Below are 22,633 nucleotides of genomic sequence, written 5' to 3'. Positions count from 1 at the left end.
AATCTAAGTGGGATTATGTTTAGGGGCAAGCTCATTTGGTACTGGATATAAATCAACACCGTCCTATAAGGATTCTAAAATATTTCCAATGACTGAGAGGCACAAAGTTCTAAACATAAAACCGTTGCTCCCCACAGCTTTTAACCTTGCATCATGCACCCCCTGGGAGACCTACCTGAATTCAGCTGAAAAAAAGACACATTCACTCAAAGTTTTACAGAACTGCCTCAATTTCTTCAAACTAAGAAACAATGCTCATTTCACATTCTTTGTTTTATTGTATTTAACTTGCCCAGTTCTTCCAGGGAATATTGAGTATCATGCTAGTTTTATAATAGATACCCTCTGTGAGAAAGTGGCTCTATATATACTGGACTAGAATGAAGTACAGCGTGTATAGAGTCCACCAACCCCAGAGGTATAACAGAGGTTAAAAGTCAGAACTGACCTTCCTCTCCAAAGTGGTAGCTTGGTCGAGCAGTAAGGCAGTACCAGAGGACAGTTTAAAGCATTTGTTGTACACAGTCAGCAAAAGGTTTCACACACTCAAGGACTGAACTCCAGGCCAATTGTTTTTATATCCACAGATATAGTTGTTTTATTTTTAGAACCAACAGTTATAAAAATATACTTTTCTGGTTATGAGTACTCTCATGTAAATACTTTGCAAAGGAGCAATAAAGTTTGTGCACACAATAATTACAGTATGGATAGTAAGCAATGCAGTCCTGAAACACACTCTAGCATTGAGCTCAATGGGTTTTCTACAAATAAGTACAGTTGATTACTATATGGATTACTTTGGTAGTTCCAGGACGAAATCCTAGATTCAGTCCTGGGGTCTAGGCTGAAACCAGATTAGCAAAAACGTTTTAGTTACTGTAGTGAATTTTCATGAAGATAAAGCTGTTTTAAAAGTTCACACTTAGAAATTTTTCAATGGAAATCTTTTTTTTTTTTTTTAATTCTTTTTATTTGAGTTTCCCCCCCCCCATTTTGCCATATTTTCCAGTACATATTACAGCACTGTTTCAAAATAAAACAATGAAATTATATAAACACAATACACATCGTAAACATACATTTTTTGTGGTGAGCATATCATATCACATATCATCTTATAAACTTTTTCCAGCCTATATGTTATCTCCCATCCTCTCTACTCTTAACCTATTTTTCCATTGATCTATTGGTTGCCAGATTCTTCCCCCCAATGCTCTCGCTCTTTTACCCTTCCTTTCATATATAGCTTTCTCCAAATTATACGTAGAAAGTAGCCTTGCAATCCATGTTTGAAATGACGGAGGCACCCTGTCAAGCCATGCCCTTGCAATTCCAATCCGATATACCGCTGTTACCATAAATAGGAATTCTATAGAGAAGTCCGCTGAGCCTGCAGAAACACCTAGAATTATTAATTCATCTGTTAATTTAATCTTAATTCCCAGTGGGTTTTCCAAAAAGTCCTCGATTGCTCATTTTAATGTGTGTAATTGTGGGCATTGTGCAAACATGGACAATGTCCGCTTCTCTTGCGTCACACCGTGGGCATGTAATCCCTGTGACCCCCCCCCCTCCTGTGCAATTCTGGCCGGGGTATGATAAAGAGAATACAATGTCTTGTAATGTTGTGATTGTAATGTCGCAGAGCATAAAACTGTTCGCCCTAAGTCTATCGATGTCTGTAGATGCTCCATGGTAGAGCCCACCTTCTCCACCCATTTCCCGGCATATTTTTCTCTATCGTCATTTTTTAACAGATATAATTCTGCATACAGCTGGCGAATTGTCCAATGGTTATATTTTCCAAGGTGGTCCATTATTCTGCATTGATTAAATCCAATCAAGCCACCTCTTTTGTTTGTGAGAAAGCTTCTTATCTGGAGGTACTTAAAGAAGCTGTTACTCAATATCCCGTATTTCCTTGTAGTTCCTGAAATAGCATAACAACCCCCTCTGTATCCAATAAATCCCCTATCCTCCTAATCCCCTTGTTATCCCAGTCCTTCATGATTACATCTCGGAATATTTCCCCTGGGAGTAAATGATTTGTGTACAATCGGGTGTAATAATTGTATCTCCCTATACCAAGCTTTTTAGCCACCGCCTTCCATACATTATATACTGCTCGTAGAGTCTTAAACCTAGTGTGTTTAAAATAACTATAGTCAATCGTATTTAGCAGGGCATTCTCAGCGTCCCCCCCCCCAACAGCGCCCTGTAAACATTTGTGAAGCTTGTGATATCACCTTGTTGCTCAACTCCTCCTCCCAGGAGCCCCTGTGAATATTGTAGGACAGCTGCCCAATAATATAACCTAAAATCCGGTGCCCCCCCCAGCCCCCCTTCTCCCTCGGTAGTACCATATAGCGATACGCTCTTCTGGTCTTCCCTTGAGCCCATATCAATCTATTAAGTACTGTTTCTATGTTACTAAACCATATCTGCTCGAAAAATAGCGGTATTGCTCTAAAGATGTATAAAAATTTCGGAAACGTGATCATTTTGATCACGTTTATCCTACCCATTAGTGTCAAGTGGAGGTTATGGATCCTTTCTGTGTTTCTTTTTACTTTAAGTAATAATGGTTCCATGTTAAGCCCTACGAGATTATCTAAGTCAGCAGTCACTTTAACCCCAAGATATGTGGCTACAGACACCACTCTAACATCCTGATATGTTGTATAACTATTCTGCACAATCTGCGTCTTACTCTTATTGATTGAATATCCCGCTATTGTTTCAAAATTCAAGGCTTCTTGTTCAACTTCCACTATCGCTCTCCCTGGGTTCGGTGTTATGATAGCCACGTCGTCTGCATATGCAAATAGCTTGTGCTCAGTCCCATGCAACCTAACTGGGTGAATGTTATTGTTACTTATGAGTTTTCTTAGGAATGGGTCCAGATATAAAGCGAACAGTAATGATGAGGCTGGACAGCCCTGCCTAGTCCCGCGTTTTATCTGAACTGCCTTTGTATAGCTCCTGTTTATTCTTATTCTTGCAGTCTGACCTTCATAGAGAGCCTGGATTGCCTTGATATAGCTCTCACCTATCCCAAACCACTCCATCACCCTCCACAAGTAGTCCCAGGAGATCCTGTCGAAAGCCTTCTTGGCATCGAGGAATATGGCCGCAACAGGATCTCCTGTAACCCCTGCTGCGTCCAGAATGGTGATCATCTGTCTAGTATGTTGGGTGGTTCCTTTCCCCGGTATGAATCCGTGCTGAGTATTGCTGACCAGCCCCTCAATCACCTTGCTCAAATTTTGTGCAAGTGCCTTAGAGAAGATTTTTGCATCTGCATTCAACAGTGTGATTGGTCTATAAGACCCTGGCTCTAGTTGTGACTTGTCCTTCTTTAAAATCACTATAATATCTGCACCTGCCCAGGAATGTGGTACTGCTCTACCTATCTGTGCCCGTCTAAGGATTTCCAACATATTTACCCCCAGTATGTCCCAAAATGGCTTATAAAATTCTACTGGTATTTGGTCGGGTCCTGTAGCCTTCCCCGCTGGTAGTTGCTTCACAGCCTCCCTTACTTCTTGTAGTGTTAGAGTGAGGTCTAATTTCTCTTTCCCCTCGATACTTAGTTTATCATGCGGTATATCTGCCAAGTAGTCAGTAATCTCCTTATCCCTATTACTTAGATTCTGATTGTAAAGGTTTCCATAGAAACTCCTAAAAACCTCCTGTATTCCTTCTAGAGTGTTAACTAGAGTTCCTGAACTGTCTTTAATTTCCTTTATTTCCCCTGCTGCAAGGTTTTGACGCGTCCGAATAGCTAGAAGGTGACCTACTCTTTTGTTGAATTCATAACACTTTTCTTTTTTCGACAAAAAGTTGCTCGCCGCCTTCTGCGCCAGGTGTTCACCTGCCTGCGCTTTATTCAGTTCTATCTCCAGTAATATCTCTTCTTTTGATTCTTGTTTGGATATGGCCTCAACTATTCGGTGTTCTAATCTCTCCAGGTCCCTCAGTCTATTATCCATTCTGGTTTTCTCCATCTTACTCCTTCGTAATGTGAAACTTAAGGTCTCCCCTCTCACACCAGCCTTGAATGCATCCCAGATCATATTGACAGGTGCTGAGTTCCAATTGGTCTCCCAGAATTGAGGAATCCATTCTTGCATATGCCTAATATATCCTGGCTCTCTCAATAGGCCCCTCTCAAATGTCCATGTGCTGCTTTTGCCCACACCCCTATTAATCAACGGGAGGCTTAGCATCAATGGATTGTGGTCCGAAACTAGCCTTAGCCACCTTTCTAAGTGGGACCCACTCACTATAGAGCTTGAAGTAAGAAAATAATCTAGTCTTGATACCGTTCTATGTGGGGCTGAGTAAAACGTGCTCCCTGTCCCTATGGGATTTTTTTCCGCCCAAACATCCACCAGAGCATTATGAGTCGCCATATTATGTACAGCATTGTACGTTCTCCTCTTTCGACCTGCATAACCTCCTCTTTTCGAGAATCCTGCCTCATACAAACCATTAGGGTTAAAATCCCCACAACATATTATAGGCTCCGGCCAGAATGCAAGTTCTGTATCTAAATAATCAAAATTTGTAGGTTCATCATCATTTGAGCCATAGACTGACACAATTGTAAAACACCCAGCCAATGTCTCTACCTCCACTATGACCCATCTTCCACCCTGATCCGCCTTTTTTCTCTTAAGTTGGACTGACCCTTTCTTAGCTAATATGGCAACTCCTTTTGTTCTGGTTTCCTGATTTGTATGTGCAAGCACGTCAAACCCCATCTGCTCCAACAAGAATTTTTCTTTTGCAGGAATATGTGTCTCCTGCAGACACATTATTTCTAGCTTAAACATTCTTAAAAATGCAGCCACTTTTTGCCTTTTGTCTCCATTATTCAGCCCGGATATGTTTAGGGAAATAATCCTTAATGCCATTTATGATTTCTAGCATTTCCTTCTTTTCCACCCGGCCAAAAGGTCCTGATCCCATGTTTGTATACTGTTATCAAAGCTATTTCCTTTCTACTTTTTTTGTGCTTTTGTCCATTTGTGCTGTTTATTCCTGTGTATCACCACCCCTCCTTTCCCCCCCCTCCGCTCTCTCCCTCCCAGCAACACCCCCCCTTCTACAGGCAAATAGGTCAAACATGACCTATATGTGGCTGCTGTGTGTTGTAGAGTCTCCTCCCTCTCCTCCCTTCTACACATTCTCCCGTTCCTCTACCCTGATGCCCAAAACGTATATGGATTCCGTCTTTCTGCTGCCTTATTTAATCTATCTACATTCTGTCTAATTCTTTCCTTTCTCTTTATTCAGTTCCGTAAGATCTGCTAAGTACTCTCCTGCTTTTATTTCTGAGAAAAACATCCTAGTGACACCACCTGTGATAATTTTTAACTTTGCCTGATACATTAGATAGGCCTTTGCCCCTTGTCGCTGGAAGGGCGCAATTAACTTCCTGAGTCGCCACCGCCTCTCCACAGTGACGTGGCAGAAGTCCGGTCGAGCAAAGAAGGTTACTCCCTGAGCTGATTTTTTTGAGTCTGGTCTGGCTTTTTCAATAATTTCCTGCCTTGCCAAAAAATTTCCGCAGAATACCAGCATAGCTCTAGGCAAGATGGCCGCCAGTGGGCTGTAGAGCACAGTCACATTTTTCTCCCTCTCCCAACTAGCTGGAGAAGGACGAAGCCCTGATGCCCTGATACCTGGAGGAGTATTAGAGCTCTTGGTATGCAGGCGATCCTGTGGATAGTAGACGTTCAGAGAGACGGGCTGCGAGGAGCGGTCAGTGCAAGTTGGAGGAATCGAGCCCGAATAGTGCTTAGAACTGTAAGAGAGCACTGGGAAGCAGCGTGCAGTAACCTCCGGAGAATGGCACAAAAAGGCAAAACGGAGAAAGAAAAGATGGTGTAAGCAGGAGCCGGCACGGCCAAGCCGCTAGGAACAGTCACAATACCGAAAGTGCCGACCTCAACTAAACGAGTGACTACCGGACCCCCCATATCGCAACAGAAGAAAGCTGAGAAGATGGGGGAAAAAAAGTTGGAAGATAAATCAGCACAATCAGGCGAACCCCCGCTGTCAGCTCAAGGAATAAATAAAGAGCACAGCTCATTACCACGGAGCAGCAGGTCAGCCTCTACCAAAGACAGCAAAGACCTTGGCTACAGACAACCTACCGTAACCGAAGCATTTGGATCGAAAGCTGTAGTAGCCAGAGGTCCGGATTGAGGAGATCGCTTGGCGCCGAGCGAGTGTTTGGCGTTGCGGGCGGTGTGCCATTGTCGCCACCACCCCCCTCCAGAGACCCATGGGGTGTGGATCTTTTAACTAACAAACCACAGGTTCCTCATATTTCGAAGGAACCACCACTTTTTCTGGTTTGTTTTTTGCACCTAATTTTACACTTTATTTTTAACTTTCACGTCCTCTGTTAAGGGTGGGCCTTAGCGCGCCCACACCACCGAGGTACACAACTACATGGTCCTGATGAAAGCCCAGTAAAATCGTTACACATAAGGGCAGAAACATGTCGACCCCACTCTAAGGGGAAAACACCCAACACACTAGTTGGTAAATTTCCCGACACATTCATTTTAATCAATGCCTGGCTAACCACAGAATAAAGTTTTTTGCTTGGTATAGCTTGTCTGCATTTTTTAAACCCATTTTTTTCACATTATTGTCACAAAAAAAACCAGCTCCGCAGTAATCTGGCGTTGTAGCACACCAGGGAGGTATTCGGCTTCTCCTGGTGGGCCCGATGATGAAGCATGTCACCACCCAGGGTGGTGAGTGAGGGCTTCTTAAGAAATCCCTAAGTGACTTCCTCCTAGGTCGATTTCATTTCCTTCTTCTCAATCCTGTGCTTTATGCAAACTTCCTTCTGTGACACTCTTTTGTTGTTTATAATAGTAGCCAGAAGCTCAGCAAGACAACAGCCGCCCGAAATCCCCGATACAGACGCCGACAAAGACGCGAAGACAGCTGGAGCCGTCCTCGAGGACGCAAGCGTCGTGGTTGCTGGGCAACCAGGAAGCACTGCTGGTGCGCACTCGGCGAGAGCAGCAGACCTGGGAGAGACAGAGGACGCAAGCAGCAAACAACCACAACTGGTGAGCGGGGGGTCTGTAGCACTCGCAAGCAGCACAGCAGAGGGGGCAGGGGGATATAATAATGACCAGATGATGGATGCCCTCCTCCAGGTCGAGGAAGAAATGTCGAAAGATTTGACTAAGGCACAGGGTGCAAAATGGGGGAGTCTGGTGAGCCTGGACTCACAGAAAGACCGGGAAGGTGAATTCTTCTCTGTGAATGAAGGCACAGACTCCTCCTCAAGCGAGGAGGAAGGTGGAATCACCACAGAAATGAGTACTGATACGGAAGGGAGCAGCGGGCCAGAGGGTAAAAATACACAGAAAAGGAAGAAACCGCAGCCAAGAAGAGGAGGTAGAGGGGAAGGCTCTCCTGATAAAACGAATAAAAAACTGTTATGGGATTATTCGGCAACCTCTACAATGTATCAGGAGGGTACCCAAGGAGAGGCTGGTGCTACAGGAGGGGCAAAAAGTGGAAATCCGCAGCAGATAACAATGGACATGCTGTATAACACACTAAAAACAATGCAACCTGAAGCCAGAGCAGAGAGCCGGAGAGCTAGGCACGACACTAAAAAATTACAGGTGTCAATAAGAAGAATGAACAAAAAGTATGAGGAGGTGGAAGAGCGAGTGGTGCAAGTTGAAGAAAGGACGGGCAGGCTGGAGGACTAGGTTACAGACTGGCAGACATTCAAGATGGAACAATCGAAGATAACGGAGGACCTGCACTGGAAAATGGAGGACTTTGAAAATCGCCAGAGGCGTAATAACATGAGACTTTTGGGACTGGAAGAAGGAGTGGAGGGACAGGACCCAAGAGGCTTTGTCATTAAGTTACTGAAAGATGCCTTCCCAGAGGTTCAATGGCAATGGGAGACAGAGGTGCAAAGGGCACATAGGTTCCCACTGATAAAATTTTTTAATGGAAATCTGACCATGTTATTCAACGGGAGAAAATTCAGGTTGCAGGTAAAGTGCGATCGCGTTACTTTTGTAACCCAACACTGGTCTCCTGGGGCCAGTACTGGGGGCTTAGCTCAAAACAGGTAGGTAATTGTGTTATAGTATCTCGTGTGATTTTTAAAGAATATTTCAAGTTTTCAAAAGTAGACACTTAGAAGAAATTTCATAGAAAAGCAGGCAATGGGTTCCTATGGAGAAAATACAGATTACTAGTAAACCCTCTAGGGATTACTGGCGGTTCAGTACTGGGCTGAAAGGTACAGTACTGGCTTCTCCCCTGGTCACAGGTGAGTACTTCGAAATTCGGACTTTGGCTGATTTTATGTGAATATTTTCAGTTTTCAAAACTTCACACAGAACATTTTCGAGTCAAAATGGGTCAATGTTATCCAATGGCAGGCAAGTGAGTTACCGGTTTCCAGGTGAGTACTTGGTTGGTGAAGTTAAGGTTCTGGGTATAGACTCAGGGGTCCCCCAGGGTCAGGTAAGTACAGTTAGTTCAATCCCAGCAGCACAGGGGCGACCGGGTGCAGAGGTAGGTATGCCCAATGATATCCAATGAGGGAAAGGGGGTCTTCGGTTGGTGGCTGCTGGCTAGCAGGCCATGCGGCTCTGGGAGCTGGGCTCCTTGTCACTTGCTTAGGGCAAGGGGGTAAGTAGGATAAGACAAAGAGGTCACAGCCAGCGGCACTCGGGCGGCTGGGTGCAGGGTGCTTTTGAGCCGTCAGGCACTCAATATTATCCAATGAGGATCTTGAAAAGGGAACAAAGACTGAAGGCTCGGGGACAGAGACTCTCCAGGGGCGACCAGCACTTCGAGAGGTAAGTTGGGATCTTGGAGCACAGGTGAGTACCCCAAAGGGAGGCACAGGGGGCTGTAGGGCGCCGGGTGCAGGGGTGTCTTTGGGTGTCGGAAAAGCTTACCCTCTGCTGGTCGCGGTTGGGGTGGCCCCTGGTTCTGAGTCTGCAGGCGTCTGCTGGTTCGTCGAGGTGGTTCTTTGGACACTGGACTTCGGGTCCCAGTCACCGGGGGGACGTCCTTGTGGTCTTAGTTCGGGTTGGCCCGGGCTCGGCTGGTGCAGAGTGGGCTGGTCCGGAGCTTCCTGGTTGGCACCAGGTGGGTTGCTGCAGCAGAGCCTATGCTGATGGGAGTCCCAATCTTTGAGAGGGTCAAGGCAGGCAGGTCCTCGGGGTGTCCCAAGATTGCTGTCCGCGCAGGTTGCCCGGTTTAGGCAGGAGCAGGTTCCAGGATCAACAGACTGGTAGGGCTGGGGCCAAGTCAGTTGTTGCTGTCCTGTTTTTAGCAGCTGCACGGCGGGTCTTCTTATTCTTGATCTTCTTTCTTGTTTTTGGTATCGGGATCTGAGGAAGGAAGGTTCAGGGAGCCCATAAATACTACATTTAGGGGCGTTTCAGGTAGGGCAAGGGCAGGGACCAATGGATCCCTGTCCTAGGGTGAGTACACCCCTAGCCTGCTCCTTTCCTGTGGGAGGGGGGAAGGAGCCTAGCTGGGATTGGGCAGGGCTCCCCATCTGCAAGATGGCCGGAGCCCGGGGTCGTGCTTCACCTCGCCTCCTCTACCTGAGGGGTGGAGTTGGAAAAGGTTGGCACCCCCCTTCCTGACGTTGTTTTTCCGGCCAGTCTTCCCACCAGAGTGTGGGTAGAAACGGTGGGGGCCAGTTGCTGGGTACAGAAAATGGTCTGGAGAAGCTCTCAGAGGCGGCATGCCTTTGAAGCTTCCCCCTGTCCATCCTGGGGGAGGAGACTTAGCACCTCGCCCAGGATGTGCATTGTTGCAGGCCCAGGAGAGCGGGGGCTCTCCACCCGGGGGTCCAGCAACATGTCTGCTGGGTGGCAGCCTCTGCAGCTACTCAACCCAGACGTGGATTGTAGGTTCGGGTTTTGGAGGACATCTCTAAGATGCCCTCTCGTGCATTTTACATTAAATGCCACACTGGCATCAGTGCGGGTTTAATGTGCTGAGAAGTTTAGTACCAAACTTGTCAGTCTTCAGTGTAGCCATTATGGTGCTGTGGAGTTTGTAATGACAACCTCCCAGCACCATATACTCTTAAATGGCATCACTGCACTTAAAGTGCTCAGGAATGGCCCTGGATACTGTAGGGGCACAGGGTTCATGCACCTGTGCCCTCACCTCTGGCATAGGGCACCCAGCTAGAGGGGTGACTGAAGTATGCCAGGGCAGTGGGTTCTGTGGGCATGGCACACAGGGAGGTGTGCCATGTCGACTCTTGTTTTAGTTCTGTACTTAGGCACTCAGCCTGCAAAGGCAGTGTGTGGGTGCCAGGGTACATGACCCCTGAGGGTGGCACAATAGGTGCTGCAGCCACCAGGGGTGTTCTCTGGTCACCATGCCCTGGGTACCTAGGGTACCATTTACTAGGGGCTGACAGGTGGCCAGAGATACCAAGTGGGTCTTTTGTTTCAGCATAGTTTTAGGGAAGGAACACAGGCCCTGGGTACCTGGTTGGCAGGAACCCAGGGCACACTCAGTCAAAGCACATCAGCAGTTCAGAAAAAAGTGGGGGCATACCAAGGCAAGAAAGATGGAACTTTCTCACACCCTCTAAGCACTTTAGTCCTACAAAATGTAGGAAAAAATACCACGCTCTCAGAGGGCAAGCTTGGTGTGCCCTGTATTCCCTATATTTCGGCTACACGCCCAAGATTAACCTCTACGGTAACATGCCTGGCGAGGAATAGCATGATGTGCCCCTTGATATTCATGTCTATATGGTCACAAGACTTGGAAGAATAGTGGCCGGGCCCTCGATTACCAGTAGATTACTAGGTACCTGTATGGAACATGCACAGGGTGAAAAGAGCAACCCAGGCGTTGCTTCTGAGCATCTGTATGGTAACCTGCCTGAAACAGCCCAAGATGGCGATGCTCTGGATTCCTTATAACTGCAGAAACTTTACTATGAAGGCCATGCTGTCTGTGCCATGCACTCCCCGTATATATTCACTAGGATAACTGAGGGGTACTTAACTTGGCTCCTTGGGTCATAATCCTATGGCTTGTGCTTCAGGAGACAAGGATGGCCAGCAATGGCATCGTTACTCGCTGACTTGCAGCACACCTTCTTCTAGAGTAACCTAAGCGCTGTACTGGGAAGCCAGGGGGGGGTCTAGGTTTTAGCGCCAGGACATTGGTCAATCAAGACTAGATGCCACGTCCTGATTAGTGAAAGACTGTCACGTTTGTACAATATGTGGGGGCAACATTGTACTTCATAACGCTATACCTGATCTGAGAGGAAGTGCTCTCTAGTGCTGGTAACCCCCGTCATAACAATAGATGCATGATCTTTGCGTAAACTCAGGGTCACAGGTTAGACTACCATTGATGTTGGATAATAGACTACCATTGACGTTGGATAAAAGACTACCATTGATGTTGGATAAAAGACTACCATTGATGTTAGATAAGAGACTACCATTGATGTTGGATAATAGACTACCATTGATTTTGGATAATAGACTACCATTGATGTTGGATAATAGACTACCATTGATGTTGGATAATAGACTACCATTGGTGTTGGATAATAGACTACCACTGATGTTATAAGTCTTTCATCCTTTCAGATTAGGAAATGGATGCCACAAGATAGTCAAATGTTTCATATATTGTAAAACGCCAGCTGTTCTTCTGAGCATTAAAAGGGGTCTAAACAAACATTATTGCCTTTGGGGTCTTTTTAGGTCTGGCAAGATGCGTACTTGTCTGAGGGATGTATTGGTACCAATTCTTTGACATATACACACAGTGGGCTTTGCCTCCACCCAAAGCAGTAGTCCTAACTCATCTCGTGCCATTGGCTTTTTGGAATATCATTTCGCATTCTAGGAAGTGCCCTATTGCAATGTATTGGAGACTATTTCACATCTCAAAAGTGAACTAAATAAGCACACTGTGGTTCACATTCAGCTCTTTATCTCCTATATGCATTCTATACAGAAAACAATAGTTTTTTGCTTTAGTTTTCCCAGTATCGACAAAGGCAATATAGCATGCTTCAATGTGATAAGGGGCATTGGTACATGCAATACACGTATACAGCTTTTGTGAATGCCTGTGTTTACATATATTGGCACATTAAACTAGACCTAAAGCCTTTGTGTACTTGTTTGACTTGAAATAGTGAAGTGGGAGTGAGGCCCCAAACCCATGGTCTTTCCTCGTTCACCTTTGTGTCATATCTGGCATCAAAGCTAATGCTTTTAGGCCTACATTACAACCATGCTGATCTCCTTACCAAAGGCCGTGGATGGTCCAGTTCTTCACAAATGATGGAATCACACAGCTGAATTTGGTGCTTAGGCCCTATAAATAAAAAGACACTGCTTCAGTTTACTCCTTTCACAGCCAGAGCTCTCCTGTCCCAAAAGCACAGCTCCCAGAACACAGGCCTCGTTGTGAGCTCCAGGAATGACCATGTAAATAGTCTTCTTCCTTTTCCCTCGAAAAGTGGCATAGTCTCAGTACTCTTCACTAGTAATACGCCACTCCTTCTGATCCCAAACTCCCCTCTCTACAACTTTGCAATTTATAGACCTATGCAAGGAGGATATGCTTAGGGCTGGTCCAAGTGACAGACCGTGTACTGTAAGCAGTGCTTCATTTGAGCCAGTGGTTTCCGGTGCTCAGCACTGGCACTTAATTGTCAACACAGCACTTATAATAGTCTGCCACATGGTGGCACTATTTGTCTAATTTAGAGATGAGTATAACACCAGTTGTTCATTAATTCAATATCCAGAAAAAAATTACTACTACATGGCCACTCAAGCTATTCTTAAAGCTTTGGGGGCCTGGAATAGTCTGAATCGTAACACTTGTAGGAGTGTGATGGTTAGTAGTTGTGTTGGTACTGTCACTGTCCGTGCTGGGAGGGGCAATGGTGATGCAAGCAGCAGTAACCTCTTCATGAGGGCCTGGCACTTATTTTTTTTTACAAATTAAGTACTGACTGCAAGGCAGAAAAGTAAGCGTAAAATTATAGGGAGTCTGTCCACACTATTCAAATACACAATGGAGAAAGTAAAGCATTGGGGGCTTGATGTACGTTTCATTTTACCAGTCGCAAATGGCCCATTGGGCCCTTTGTGACTGGTAAAATGCATTTTCAAATGTAGCAAATCTATTTTGCGAGTCGATAAATGATTACCGACTCTCAAAATAGGGATTGCGAGTCGCTATTAGGAAGGGGCAGGCCAAGGGAGTCCCTTCCTAATAGCAAGTCGTACTGGTATATAGGAATGTTCTGCATCTGTGAATGTGGTTGCAAAACATTCACAGTTTACCACCAATTTCAAATTGGTGGTAGGCCATTCGCAAATGGGCCCCAAGGTGCCCCTTTCCCTGGGGCTGACAACATTTTTTAAGAGCAGGCAGTGGTCTCATGGACCACTGCCCCTCAGAAAAAATGAATAGCAAACTTAACACTTTTTATTGTTGAAAAGCATCCAATTTTCCTTTAAGGAAAATGGACTGCATTTAAAAAAACAACTGCTTTATTTAAAAAGCAGTGGTCTGCTGACCCTAGCAGGCCACCATCCCTGTGAGTGCTGGCCATTCCCACTGGATCGCAAATTGCGACCTGCCTGAGTCATGAATATTAATGAGCAAGTCCCTTGCGACCCATTTAGGAATGGCAAACAGTGTCTCAAACGCTCCTGTATCAGGTTTAGTGCTCAGACCCTGCTCATCTCATTCTGTTTTGATTCTCCTCTTATTAGGTTGTGGCACAGCTTCCACTGCAGATCCCTTGCTCCATGCAGTCAGAAAACTGAGACCAAAACATTTAGTAGAAGAGCTGATAACTCACTGACCTGACCCTATAGGGTAATATGGTTTGTAGAGGCCCATCCTATTTGAATTGCAGTGTCTTAGTAGGAACAAAATATACAACTGTTTGGGGCTGTAACTCACATCAATAAAGTAATAGTACTTTCTGGATTGTTTTTGTTGTTTTTATGTGGAAAGAAAGACCAGTTATTAGATGTAGCTCTGACTGGACATGGACGTTTATTGCTTGTGTTTACTCTCTCATAATGTATCTGAGTTACAAATGTACTATCTTCTCGTGGGGCAATCTTTAACCGCTCAGCCCATCTACCTTTGGAAAATTAAGTGCACTAAAGAAGTACTGCCTGTGGCAGAAATTGATACAGGTGTGATACATGATACCCTGTGCATGACGCAGGTGGCCCTTTATGTTAGAACAGTAAATCCATGGCTATTGACCAGATGGCAGGTATTTCGGTTTCTAGTGGAATAAAATAGACTAATGTGCAGAACAATGTATAGCATATTATACTAAATGTTTTACCCCACAATTAGCCAAGCTTTTTGCTGTTGGTAATGTGATTTGGTTTAACATGCCATGGTACAGTGAAGTCACATTGCTAATGTGATATTTTTGAGCCACTTTAAATAAGTGTAAGTTATAACATTTATGTGTAGCACTTTGGAAGAAATCAGCCTTTTCTGCATGAACACCCCTGGTGTTATGCTGTGTTCTGGATCATACTTTTGGCTGGTATTAAGACTGTGTCCTATGACACTACTGTTCAGAACCACAGTGTGTGCTCTGACCCTAAAATGGCATTGGTAAAATGTTTCACCCAATTGGTATGTTTATTTTCCAGTAAGGTCATGGTAGATAGTGCATAAATTGCATGAGTGGTGACAGTCTGTCTTTAAGCCACCCACATATTTGGCAACAATATATGGTGCTAGTGGCACCACTATTTTATCTGTGAACCGTAGTTTAAAGACACTACTCCAACAATTAGCAAGGCAAGTGCCTTTCTCTTGTAAGACAACCTATTTCTATGTATTAGGTAACCCCTAAAGTTGCTTTGTAAGCCCACCGGGCATGGTTCCAGATATGGCAAAATAGCATACTATATATTTGAAGTTGGTGCCTTCACAGTGACTGAAAATCTAAAAGCCATTTCCAATGTGCAGGTTTGATATAATTGCTTGGAGTTACCAATTTGACAAACTCCAACAATTGAACTTTGCACCTCAATTTATTAAATGGGCGAAACATCAGGGGCACCCAATGTCACAACTGTTTACTTTAGATATTGCACCACAAGTGTGTCTGTTGGGGGCAAAACTTAAAAACCACACACAGATGGCCAGATTCACAAAGGTAAACATATACGTTTGTGTAAGTAAACGCTTTTTCAGTATTTACAAAACTGCGGAGTCTCTGCACTCATAAACTTACTATTAAAATGCAGTTTTGTAAATACTAAAAAAGCATAAACTTGCTCAAATGTGTAAGTTTATCTTCGTGAATCAGGCCCAGTACCTATTATTTCGGATAAATCGTTGTTGTACCTGTTTGGTGTAAAACAACAATTGCGGGCATTAGCCTACATCAGGTCAGCCTTAAATTCCAGCTGAAATCTTAGCAATCAATATATCGGACTATGTTCTTGTTAGTTGTAAACTAAATACCAAAATTTTGATTTAGCTGCTGTGTAAAAAATGTTGAATTCTAGTTGTCTTTAACCCACTCAGAAGTAGGGCAGATAGCTCTGATTGAAATCAATATTCTTCCCATATGTCCTTACATATTTCAGGAATATATATACATATATATTTATATATCATGGTGTTTCACACGAGTGCCGGTAACATCGAAAAAGGCACTTCCGCCGAAACGCGTCTGTTGCTGTAAAATAAACAAGAAACTTGCAATTCAAGCTGCCCGGAGTGCGGTTTTCTTTGTGCACGTCAAGTGCAATACTTGGATTTGAGCATAATATATATTTATCTATTCGAAAAATGTGTTTCAGAGACTAGATGATGCACTATGTTGTTATTTCATGTGATGGAAGACACAGGCTAAGTTTTGATATCTTGAAGATAGATAAGAAGGAATGAGGCCTGTAACTCACATATACACTGACATTGCCTCTTAGCTTCAGTATGCAATATCTTGTTTCACAGATGATGGAGGCCTGGATAAGCTATTATTACCCTACATGGGGATCCTAAGTTATCTAGTTTAAGTGTAAGAGAAAAGATAAAAGAGTACACCCCCTACCTTGTCAACCTCGTGAGAAAACAATGGCAACAGTTCTGTTGGATGTTCAAAATGAGAACATTCCACCTCCCCAGGGCTCATGTTAAATGTAATGCGGGTGGCATGCTGACCCCATCCCCCCAGGGACCTTCACCTACCCTGGGCCATAAATAAAATTAATAAGGAGGCTGTGCGGACCCACCCCCCAGCCCTCGGACCACCGTATCCCTGGGGCTACAATTAACATCATAGAGGGGGTCTGCGCAGACCCTTGGCTCTGGGGGTCACCACCTCCCCGCGGCCAAATACAAATAAGGAGGGGCCTGCACAGGTCCCATCTTAGAGCCATTTATGGCCCTGGTGACCACCACCCCCCAGGTTGAGCTACTACTATGTCCCAGGATGCCCACCCCCAGGACATACCTGTTTGCTTTTGCTTGGCGGGAGCCGACAGGTCCTGCCAAGCAAAAGCAAACAGTCCGGTTCAGGTGGGCGGGAGGTGTCACAGTGCTCCAGCCTGCAGGAGGCAGAGGTTTCATCTCTTTCCCTGACCACAGACATGAGGGCAGGGAAAGAGATGAAACGAATGCTCTTGCACACAGGGAGCTGCATTTCCAGCAGGGCCCTGTGTGAAATAGCAATGACTGCTCCCGCAAGAGGCAGGGAGCCACCTGGGACTACGGGGTCCTTTAGGCTCCCCCTGCAGTCCCTAAGCACACCGTGTGCCCTGGGTAGGCTCCAGGGCACCCAGGGAAACATGACTGGGCTCGGAGGGATGAGGACCCCGGGGCCATTAACAGCCTGAGGAGGAAAGCCATGTGGCCCCCTTTCCCCATTGAATAATGGTCTAGCCCCGGCAGATGGGGAGCCCAGGACCGAAATCAGCCCAGGGAGGGGGGCTATGCAGCCCTCCTCCCCCATTCAAATGTGTCAGGGCCCAAGGGAATGAGATCCATTTTAGAGGGAAAACAAAGGGCAGAAAAACTAGCATAAAAAGGCAAAACAGAGGACAGAAAACGAGCAGAATAGGTTAAACAGTGGGCAGAAATACAACCAGGAAAGACAAAACAGAGGGCAAAAAAACTAGCAGAAAAGGCAAAACAGAGCACTAAGCCAGTGCTTAATTTGCAAAAAAATAAGTGTCAGGGCTCTCGTCTGGAGGCCACTGCACCTTGTACCACACATTGCCCCTGCCAGCACCACCAATAATAGTAACAACACAATCTGAAGTCCAACGCTTTCCCTACCTTTGCACAGATTGGAGATGGAATAGTTCATCTTACCCCTGAAGTCCAATACTTTCCCTACTGTTGACCTATTTGGAGTGGGAATAGGAAACATAACCCCTCGGAAAAACTACGCTTTCACTACTGTTGCATAAACTGGAGTGGGATTAGTAGGTCTATTATTCAAGACTTCAATACTTCACTTAATATGTTTAAATATATCTAGTATTATACTTCGCTTATCTTTTTCATTTTATATTATTTGTTTATAGATACATATTAGGTTTAAATATTTACAATAATTTTAGTAAATGTCTTTTGGGGATTTTATAGTTTTTTTATGTTTAATACATTTTTTTTGTTTTTTAATGTTTTGCAGTTGGTTTGTTAAAAAAAATGTGTGTGAACAAGGTGCAAGCCAAAACACATAGGGTTAAGTTTGCAGCAAAATGAAATAAATACCTGTGAAACTTTAAACCAGGCTTGGCACTTCTTTGTTTTATGTATATGATGGAGTCCTCCATCTCCGTTGACTGCCGCAGCCGCCCTGCTGGGTCAGGGGTCCCAAAAATGGAGACATTCATTATTGTCGTGCTGCGGATTAAGGGGGCATGACCCGCTTTGCTCATGGCCAGACTGACGGAGTTCTAAGGAATTTCTGGCTTGAGTAATGAAAGGGGGATAAGAGGGGCTACACCTCTTTTGGACAGTTTGAAATGCCAGGTATTTTCCTACAACTAGGCTGCAATTGGGACATTTTGCACTACAGACATCGTATTCACTTTGCTTGTCAAGAAGGATATGACAGTAGCAGGCAGCGTTTAAGACTATTTGGGTCTAAAGAAATTATGGGGCATATTATCAAGGTTGGCGATAGTGAATTATCGCAAAAGCGGCCGTTTTCGGCCGCTAAGCGGCGATAATTCTATCGCCCTATTAGCAAGCTGTCGCTAACAGCAGTTAGCGACAGCTTGTAGGCGATAGAGAGCGGTTTGGAGCCCGCTTTGCATGTCAGCGATATTTATCGCTAATGACATGCAAAGTGGACGTTCCCAACCTGTTAGCGACTGACAGCAGTCGCTAACATCGCTATCGCCTATTACCAACACAAGCGTAGCGTTGGAAATATTTGCGCTAAGCGCGGAAATCTCCCAAAACTAACGCCTGCTCAGACCAGTTCTTAGCCATGTTATCCAATGGGAGGTGGATAACATGGCTAAGAGCATTTCATCGCTAATGAGTGAATATCGCTGTATTCTCAGCGATATTCACGCATTTCGCCGCTATCGCCGGAAAATGTATCGCTTTGGAGATAAACGTTGCTAATAGCACGTTATCTCAGCGATAAATTCCGGCGATGCTCAGCGATAAAAAAATCGTCGCTAAGCCTATTTAGCGATAAATATCGCTACTTGTTGGTAATATGCCCCTGTATTTACTGCCTATGCTGGTCAAATAGTCACACTGCTGCATCTTGGAACTCTTAGTGCCCTGGAAAGTCACATGACTAATATTGAGCACTTGCCAACGACTGTGATGTTACCCACCTGTGAACAAGTCGCAAGCCGAAACGCGTAGGGTTAAGTTTGCAGCAACATGAAATTAATACCTGTGCAACTTGAAACCGGGCATGGCACTTCTTTGTTGTATGTATATGAAGGAGCCCTCAATCTCCGTTGACGGCCGGAACCGCCCTGCAGGGTCGGGGGCCCCCAATATGGAGACCTGTATTGTTGCCGTGCTGCGGATTAAGGGGGCATGACCCGCTTTGCTCATGGCCAGATCGACGGAGTTCCAAGACATTTCTAGCGTGAGTGATGAAAGGGAGAAAAGAGGGGCTACACCTCTCTTGGACAGTTTGAAATGCAAGGTATTTTCGTACAAATACACTGCAATTGGGACATTTTGCACTACAGACATCGTATTCACTTTGTTTGCCGAGAAAGATATGACAGTAGCAGGCAGTGTCTAAGACTATTTGGGACTAAAGAAATTATATTTACTGCCTATGCTGGTCAAATAGTCACACTGTTGCATCTTGGAACTTGTAGTGCCCTTGAAAGTCACATGACTAATATTGAGCACTTGCAAAAGAGCGGGATGTTACCCACCTGTGAACAAGGCGCAAGCTGAAAAGCGTAGGGTTAAGTTTGCAGCAAAATGAAATAAATACCTGTGCAACTTCAAACCGGGCTTGGCACTTCTTTGTTGTAAGTATATGACGGAGTCCTCCATCTTCGTTGACCGCCAGAGCCGCCCTGCAGGGTCGTGAGCCCCAAAAATGGAGACTTTCACTATTGCTGTGCTGCGGATTAAGGGGGCATGACCCGCTTTGCTCATGGCCAGACTGATGGAGTTCTAAGGCATTTCTGGCGTGAATGATGAAAGGGAGATAAGAGGGGCTACACCTCTTTTGGACAGCTTGAAATGCCAGGTATTTTTGTACAACTAGGCTGCAATTGGGACATTTTGCGCTACAGACATCGTATTCACTTTGTTTCCCAGGAAGGATATGACAGTAGCAGGCAGTATTTAAGACTATTTGGTTCTAAAGAAATTATATTTACTGCCCATGCTGGTCAAATAGTCACACTGTTGTATCTTGGAACTCGTAGTGCCCTGGAAAGTCACATGACTAATATTGAGCTCTTGCAAACGAGCGTGATGTTACCCACCTGTGAACAAGGCACAAGCCGAAAAGCGTATGGTTAAGTTTGCAGCAAAATGAAATAAATACCTGTGCAACTTCAAACATATATATATATATATATATGTATATATATATATATATATATTAATACCACACCAAACTTCACCATCCAAGAAGGCGCTGACTCCGTGTATCTTAGTTCAAGGGTTTTATTTCATATCAACTTCTGCTCAGACGCGTTTCGGCGGCAACCTCCGCCTTGCTCACTAGCGAGGCAGAAACCGGCTGATGCATGCCAGGAACAGCATCGTGTGCTCCTCTAAAAGCTCCTGGGCATTGCTGAAAAAACATTTTACACGGCCTCCAGGGTCGTGAGAGGAGGCACCAGTTTCAACGAGATCGGCCCTGGTCTGATCTGAAACGGCGTTGGAAAGGAACCCTTCCTCTCAGAAGCATGCTGTTCCATGGGGGATTATTGTCTGCGCGCCTGGAGTCTCCCGCCTACTAAAGGTCTAAAACTAACAATGTGCATATACTGTCACAGTTAATCAGAACCTACTCAAGGTATTCACTTAACAGCGATGTATGGACTTCAATAACCAGCGTGCTATGCTGTCCGAATGTGCCACGCCCACTGAGGGAGGATACATTCACCGAAATAAAAGGTTGAAAACATCGCTGCATCTGATTATTCTGTGCTAATCACTCCATGATTACGGGGCGTTCCAGCCTCGAAACGCGTCGGAAAAGGAATTAACAATAAGGGAAGAACGCAGGCAGCAGTCAACAGCGAGGCAGAAACCGGCTGATGCATGCCAGGAACAGCATCGTGTGCTCCTCTAAAAGCTCCTGGGCATTGCTGAAAAAACATTTTACACGGCCTCCAGGGTCGTGAGAGGAGGCACCAGTTTCAACGAGATCGGCCCTGGTCTGATCTGAAACGGCGTTGGAAAGGAACCCTTCCTCTCAGAAGCATGCTGTTCCATGGGGGATTATTGTCTGCGCGCCTGGAGTCTCCCGCCTACTAAAGGTCTAAAACTAACAATGTGCATATACTGTCACAGTTAATCAGAACCTACTCAAGGTATTCACTTAACAGCGATGTATGGACTTCAATAACCAGCGTGCTATGCTGTCCGAATGTGCCACGCCCACTGAGGGAGGATACATTCACCGAAATAAAAGGTTGAAAACATCGCTGCATCTGATTATTCTGTGCTAATCACTCCATGATTACGGGGCGTTCCAGCCTCGAAACGCGTCGGAAAAGGAATTAACAATAAAGGAAGAACGCAGGCAGCAGTCAACAGCGAGGCAGAAACCGGCTGATGCATGCCAGGAACAGCATCGTGTGCTCCTCTAAAAGCTCCTGGGCATTGCTGAAAAAACATTTTACACGGCCTCCAGGGTCGTGAGAGGAGGCACCAGTTTCAACGAGATCGGCCCTGGTCTGATCTGAAACGGCGTTGGAAAGGAACCCTTCCTCTCAGAAGCATGCTGTTCCATGGGGGATTATTGTCTGCGCGCCTGGAGTCTCCCGCCTACTAAAGGTCTAAAACTAACAATGTGCATATACTGTCACAGTTAATCAGAACCTACTCAAGGTATTCACTTAACAGCGATGTATGGACTTCAATAACCAGCGTGCTATGCTGTCCGAATGTGCCACGCCCACTGAGGGAGGATACATTCACCGAAATAAAAGGTTGAAAACATCGCTGCATCTGATTATTCTGTGCTAATCACTCCATGATTACGGGGCGTTCCAGCCTCGAAACGCGTCGGAAAAGGAATTAACAATAAGGGAAGAACGCAGGCAGCAGTCAACAGCGAGGCAGAAACCGGCTGATGCATGCCAGGAACAGCATCGTGTGCTCCTCTAAAAGCTCCTGGGCATTGCTGGAAAAAAAAAATATATATATATATATATATATTCCATCTGAATTTTGCTCGAGAAATGGAGACACCACACACAACGTGTCGATTTCACCTCTTTATTCTTACGGCAGTAACAGGATGCCAGAGTCTGCACAGTAAGTATGACGCCACTCTTGCCAGCGCGTTTCGGAGAAATCCTTCATCATGGCATGGCATTAAGTGAGGAAAGGAACGGCAGGCTCTGGATTCGCAGGTGTTTCATACTAACTAAGTCTTGCCCCCCTGGGCGTGTCGTTGCTAGGCACCCTGGTTGCTGTAGTCCGGGTGAATTCAAGAGTTTCATAGTGAATGCCGCCAATCCTTTTCCTCCATATTTACAATCTCATCGGGTCACTGCTAGGACAGGGGCACCCCGTTACTTCTCTTGCGCCGTTCAAAACAGGTTTGTTGTTCCGCACTTGAGCTCTTGCAGAAGGCACACAGACCTGAAACACTTGTAGGGGGGTAGTCTCCGTGGCCAGAGCAGGCCACCCAACATTCCACCTGTATTTTGCTCGCGCAATAGAGACACCACACACAACGTGTCAATTTCACCTCTTTATTCTGACGGCAGTAACAGGATGCCAGAGTCTTCACAGTAAGTATGCCACCACTCTTGCCTACGCGTTTCGGAGAAATCCTTCATCATGGCATGGCATTGAGTGAGGAAAGGAACGGCGAGCTCTGGATTCGCAGGTGTTTCATACTAGCTAAGTC

General features: G+C 45.3%; 1 protein-coding gene across 2 annotated transcripts in view; it reads right to left on the bottom strand.

Annotated features, from left to right (window-relative positions):
• Nucleotides 1-22,633, bottom strand: part of LOC147692489 (ribonuclease Oy-like) — an 86,124-nt gene that overhangs the window by 39,282 nt on the left and 24,209 nt on the right. For both annotated transcript variants that reach the window (XM_086938700.1, XM_086938701.1), the window contains exon 4: nucleotides 12,335-12,402. In XM_086938700.1, coding sequence (XP_086794826.1) covers nucleotides 12,335-12,402 — 68 coding nt within the window. The remainder of the gene's footprint in view (nucleotides 1-12,334; nucleotides 12,403-22,633) is intronic.

Source organism: Lissotriton vulgaris, chromosome 9, assembly GCF_964263255.1.
Source record: "Lissotriton vulgaris chromosome 9, aLisVul1.2, whole genome shotgun sequence".
NCBI lineage: Eukaryota > Metazoa > Chordata > Amphibia > Caudata > Salamandridae > Lissotriton > Lissotriton vulgaris.
This window is presented reverse-complemented; position numbering and strand designations above follow the sequence as displayed.